Below are 5,606 nucleotides of genomic sequence, written 5' to 3' on the forward strand. Positions count from 1 at the left end.
GAACTGAACTAGAACTGAACTAGAACTGAACTAGAACTGAACTAGAACTAGAACTGAACTAGAACTGAACTAGAACTGAACTAGAACTGAACTTGAACTGAACTAGAAATGAACTAGAAATGAACTAGAACTGAACTAGAACTGTACTAGAACTGAACTAAAACTGAACTAGAACTGAACTAGAACTGAAGTAGAACTGAACTAGAACTGAACTAGAACTGAACTAGAACTGAACTAGAACTGAACTAGAACTGAACTAGAACTGAAATAGAACTGAACTAGAACTGAACTAGAACTGAACTAGAACTGAACTAGAACTGAACTAGAACTGAACTAGAACTGAACTAGAACTGAACTAGAACTGAACAAGAACTGAACTAGAACTGAACTAGAACTGAACTAGAACTGAACTAGAACTGAACTAGAACAGAACTAGAACTGAACTAGAACTGAACTAGAACTGAACTAGAACTGAACTAGAACTGAACTAGAACTGAATTAGAACTGAACGAGAACTGAACTAGAACTACTAAAATGAACTTCGATTGTGACATCGATCTTCCCTAATTTACCTATTCGACTTATTTCAATTGAAACGATTTGCATTATTTTTTTTAATTTTTAAATAATTTATTATCATACTTTTAAATTGTTTTTTTTTTATAATTAATTTGCATTTAAATTTTCAAATTATATAATAGTTTTCTTTAAATTTAATCTTATAAACATCAAAATTCTATTATTATCATATTCATAATTTGTTTATTTTAACTATTGATTTTCTTGAGTGTTGTATAATGTCTTTTTTGTTCTTTTTTTATTTATTTTTGGTTTAATATTAATTAATTACAAAAAATATATATGTATATATATATAAGTATGTACGTTAATTTGTTTAATATTTATTAAGTTATTTAATATTTCTTTTATGTTAAGTTATTGTTTTAGTAATTTATTAATTTCTTATTTTTAATTAATATAATATTTTTTAATACATATTTTGTTGTTGTGATTTTTTTGTTTTTTTGTTATAATAAATTGACATTTTCTAAAACAAGCAATGAATTAAAATTGTAAAAAAAAAACTAAATTGGCAAATTGTTTAACTAAATTAAAATCTAAATTGTTTAAAAACTTTATATATTATATTAAGTTTATTAAAAAATATTGTTGGTTTTTTGTTGCAAATACTTATTTGGTAGCAAAATATAGTTAAATATTTGTTTTTGTGTGTGTGTTGCTGAATGTGTGGTGTACGTTTTATATTTGTGATAATTGTTGCTTAAAATTATAATTATTATTAATTTGTTCAACTTTGTTTTATAAAAAAAATACACAAAACACAAACTGAGGTTCAAATGGTTATGGAAAGGTTATTGTTGATTAAAAAAAGTTGTAAATAAAGAATAGTTTGAGACAAAAAAAACATAAATTTTAATTAATTAAAAAATTACTATAAAAAGTTAATCAAAAAATTTGCAAGTTAACCAGGAGCTAAAGATTAGTTTGAATCAAGGATCGTATATCTTTTTTATAATCCAATTTTACTATCGATCGCACATGTATTCATTCTGCAAGTTTGGCTTAGATCGCTGATCTTTTTCTTATATTATTATAGATTTCTTATCTAAATTTTTTATACTCAAAATTTTGTTCTATCGTGGTTTTCTTGATTCAGCCATTTTAACTTGGATCATTGATCTTTTTATACTTAAAACTTTAGCTTTAATTGTAGATCAGTTTGAACTCTAGTTTTATATACGATCATGTGTCTTTTGTTGCTCAAAATTTCACTTCGATCGAGGATCTATCTAGAACTCGAACTAGAACTGAATCAATGATCGTGTGTCTTTTGTTGTTTCAAATTTCACCTCGATCGAGGATCTATCTAGAACATTAACTTCAATTAGAACTGAATCAATGATCGTAGATCCTTTTTAAATTCCAATTTTAAAATCGATTGCAGTTCTTTTCATTCTGCAAATTTAGCTTAGATCGCAGATGTTTTTGTAATAATTTTATGGTTTTCATAACAGATCTTTTTGTACTCAAAGTTTTGCACGATCGCGGTTTTCTTGATTCGGCCGTTTTAACTTTGATCAATATCTTTTTATACTTAAAACTTTAGCTTTGTACTCTAGTTTTATAGACGATCATGTGTCTTTTGTTGCTCCAAATCTCACCTCGTTTGAGGATCTATTTCTTACTCTAATTTTGCCTCTCATAATAGATCATTTTATACTCAAATGTTAGCTTTAATCGTTGAAATTTTCCTCGATCGTAGATCTTTTTCTAATAGAATATTAACTTTGATAGCAAATAGTAAATCTCTTGACACTTCTTCATTAGCTTCGATCTTCTATATTTCTATACTTAAGCTAAAGATCTTCTAATTAGATTCGATCGTGACATTTTATAGTTAAACTTATTGTTTTAATAGTAGATCCTTTTGTATTTCAGTTTTAGATGCGATCGTGAATCTTTTTATACTCCAACTTTAGCTTCGATCGTAGATCTTTTTAAACACAAAAGCTTAGCTTCGATCCTAGATCTATTTATATTCCTATTTTTGAAATCTATTTATTCTTAAATTTAATTATTTTTGCTTTGATCATCATTATCTTTAGTTTCGAACATAGATCGTGGTTTAAATGATACTTCATTTTTTGCTTTGAACAACGATCTTTTTATGCACAGATTATAAAGTCGATCTTAGTTGTATTTATGCTTCAAATATTACTTTGATCATTGCAATTTTAGCTTCGTTCATCGATCTGATGATTTTGACTTGATCGTCAATTAGTAAGTACTTCAATGTTGGGTATGATCGTACATTTATTTATACCCCGATTTAAGCATCAATTGCAAATTATTTATATTTCCATTTTTTACTTTGAAAGGCGATCTTTTAATGTTGAAATTTCGATCGTAGATCATTCTATACTTTGGCTTCAATGGTAGATTATTTATATATAGAATTATTTATGATTCAAATTTTGTTTCGATCGTTGCAATTTTAGTATCGATACGTGATCTGTTTTTGCTCAAATTTCAACCATGATCGTCGATAATTTCATACTTCTATGTTGGTTATGATCGTTCTCTTCTTCATTTCCCAAATTAAGCATCGATCGTGATTTATTTTACACTTAAGCCAAAATCTCCATATTTTTATACTTCACTGTTATCTATGATCGTTCTCTTCTTTATACTCCAATTTAAGCACCAATCGTGGTTTATTTTATACTTCCATTTTAGCTTCGATCTTACTTTTATATATTCTTAAAATCCAGCTTCGATCGGTGATCTTTTTGTATTTAAATTTCTGCTTCTATCATGTTTGTAATCATGCTACAATTTTAGCTTCGATCAAAGTTTAATTAATGATTCTATATTACTTTCAATCATATACTATTTTTAGCTGCGATCTTTCGATCTTTCTATACACGAACATTAAAGTCGATCGTAGATCATTCTGTACTTCTGTTTTGGCTTCAATAGTAGTTAGTTTTGTAGTTCATTTTTATCGTCGATCTTACTCTTATATTAGCTTTGATCATCGATCTTTTTATATACCAATATTAACGTCGATCGTAGTTCTGCACATACTACAACTTTAACTTCGATCGCATCACTTTTAATAATCCAATTTAAGCATTGATCGTAGATCATTCTATACTTTTGTTTTAGCTTCAATAGTGGTCTGTTTTATACTTCATTTTTATCGTCGATCGATTTAAGTCGATCGCTGATCATTCTGTACTTCTGTTTTGACTTCAATAGAAGTTAGTTTTGTACTCCATCTTTATCGTCGATCTTACTCTTATATTAGCTTTGATCATCGATCTTTTTATATACCAATATTAAAGTCAATTGTAGTTCTGCACATACTATAACTTTAACTTCGATCGCAGAACTTTTAATGATCGAATTTAAGCATAGATCGTAGATCATTCTATACTTTTGTTTCAGCTTCAATAGTGGTCTGTTTTATACTTCATTTTTATCGTCGATCTTTCTCTAATATAAGCTTTGATCATTGATCTTTTTATACACTTTAAAGCACTGATCGTAGATCATTCTAAAGTACTTCAATAGTAGTTTGTTTTGTACTTCATTTTTATCGTCGATCTTACTCCTATACAAGCGTCGATCATCGATCTTTTTTTACACCATTCTAAAGCTCTGTTTTGGTTTCAATAGTAGATAGTTTTATACTTCATTTTTATCGTCGATCATCGATCTTTTTATACTCGCAGCATTAGCTTCTATCATCGATCTTTTTATACTCTGATATTAGCTTCGATCGTAGATGTGTTTATAATCGTATTTAAGCTTTGATCGTAGGGAAATTTTTGCATTGATCAATGATCTTTACATTTAATTCGTCTGAAAACGCAGACATGTTCTTAAACAAATTTCAGGAGTCAAGAATACAACTATTTAGTTTCTTTTTCAAAAAAAAGCTTAAAATTTTAAATTTAAAAGTTTAAATTATAAATATAATACAAAATTAATTATTTAAAAATAAAAATAAAAAACAAAATTTATTAAAAATAAATAAAATAAAAAATAATACAAAATAAAAACAGAAAAAAATAAGTAAAATATTCGAGTATGTTTTACATTTAAGGAAAAATATTTAAAAAAATATATAAACATACAAAAACATATACAGGAAAAAAAGAAAACAAAAACTTATTCTAAATTTTATAAGAAAAAAATATTACAAATTTTACAATAATTGATGTTATTTAATTTACTTTGTTCGATCAAATCGTAACCTGATTATTATTTTGAGCTTAAAAAAAACAAACTATATTCTAACTTTAAATAAAATAAAAGCTTAAGCCATAATCTCAAAAATTTACAGCCTCCATAATAAAATTAACTTAAAATACTTAAAAACAAAAAAAACTAAAACTTTGTGCAAACTACAAATATAAATGAAAACCTGAAAATATTTATAATATAAACACAATTTGTTTGTTTTTTTTGGTTTAAACTTAAATAACTAAATATATTATTCCAATTTTTTAGCTGATTCTTCTTTAGAAGAAGTAGAAGACAACGTGGATGTACTAGGTGAGGTTATGTTAGTAATTAAAGGAGTATTTGAATTTGTTGTTGCTAAATTATCACCATTTACTTTGAGGGTGGATGATGTTGTTTCTTCATTTGTTTTACGCATATGAACACTAAAGCAAATACGATTAAAATGTTCACACATTTGATTTACCACCGATGAACCATAATGCCAATGACTCAATGTTGTGACAATGAATAAGAAGTATAACATAAAACGTTCTAAACTGGGCAGCCAGAGGCCCATAGCAATACAGATGACATAGATGGGAGTCATCCAATGGAAACTTTCACAACGTGTATTGGACATTTGGGAAACAATTAAACGGCACTGAAAAGAAAACGAAAATTCGACAATTAGAGTTAAAAATTGTAGAAAAAAGCTAAAATCGGATAAAAATTATAGAAATCTTAGTTCTAGTTCAGTTTTAGTTCAGTTCTAGTTCAGTTCTAGTTCAGTTCTAGTTCAGTTCTAGTTTAGTTCTAGTTCAGTTCTAGTTCAGTTCTAGTTCAGTTTTAGT

General features: G+C 26.9%; 1 protein-coding gene across 1 annotated transcript in view; it reads right to left on the reverse strand.

Annotated features, from left to right (window-relative positions):
* Positions 1–5,023: 5,023 nt before the first annotated feature.
* The window catches only part of LOC111686398 (centrosomal protein of 104 kDa), a gene marked incomplete at its 5' end in the record, with an annotated part of 5,301 nt that continues 4,718 nt past the window's right edge, over positions 5,024–5,606 (reverse strand). The window contains one exon of the mRNA XM_046956159.1: positions 5,024–5,416. Coding sequence (XP_046812115.1) covers positions 5,024–5,416 — 393 coding nt within the window. The remainder of the gene's footprint in view (positions 5,417–5,606) is intronic.

Source organism: Lucilia cuprina, chromosome 2, assembly GCF_022045245.1.
Source record: "Lucilia cuprina isolate Lc7/37 chromosome 2, ASM2204524v1, whole genome shotgun sequence".
NCBI lineage: Eukaryota > Metazoa > Arthropoda > Insecta > Diptera > Calliphoridae > Lucilia > Lucilia cuprina.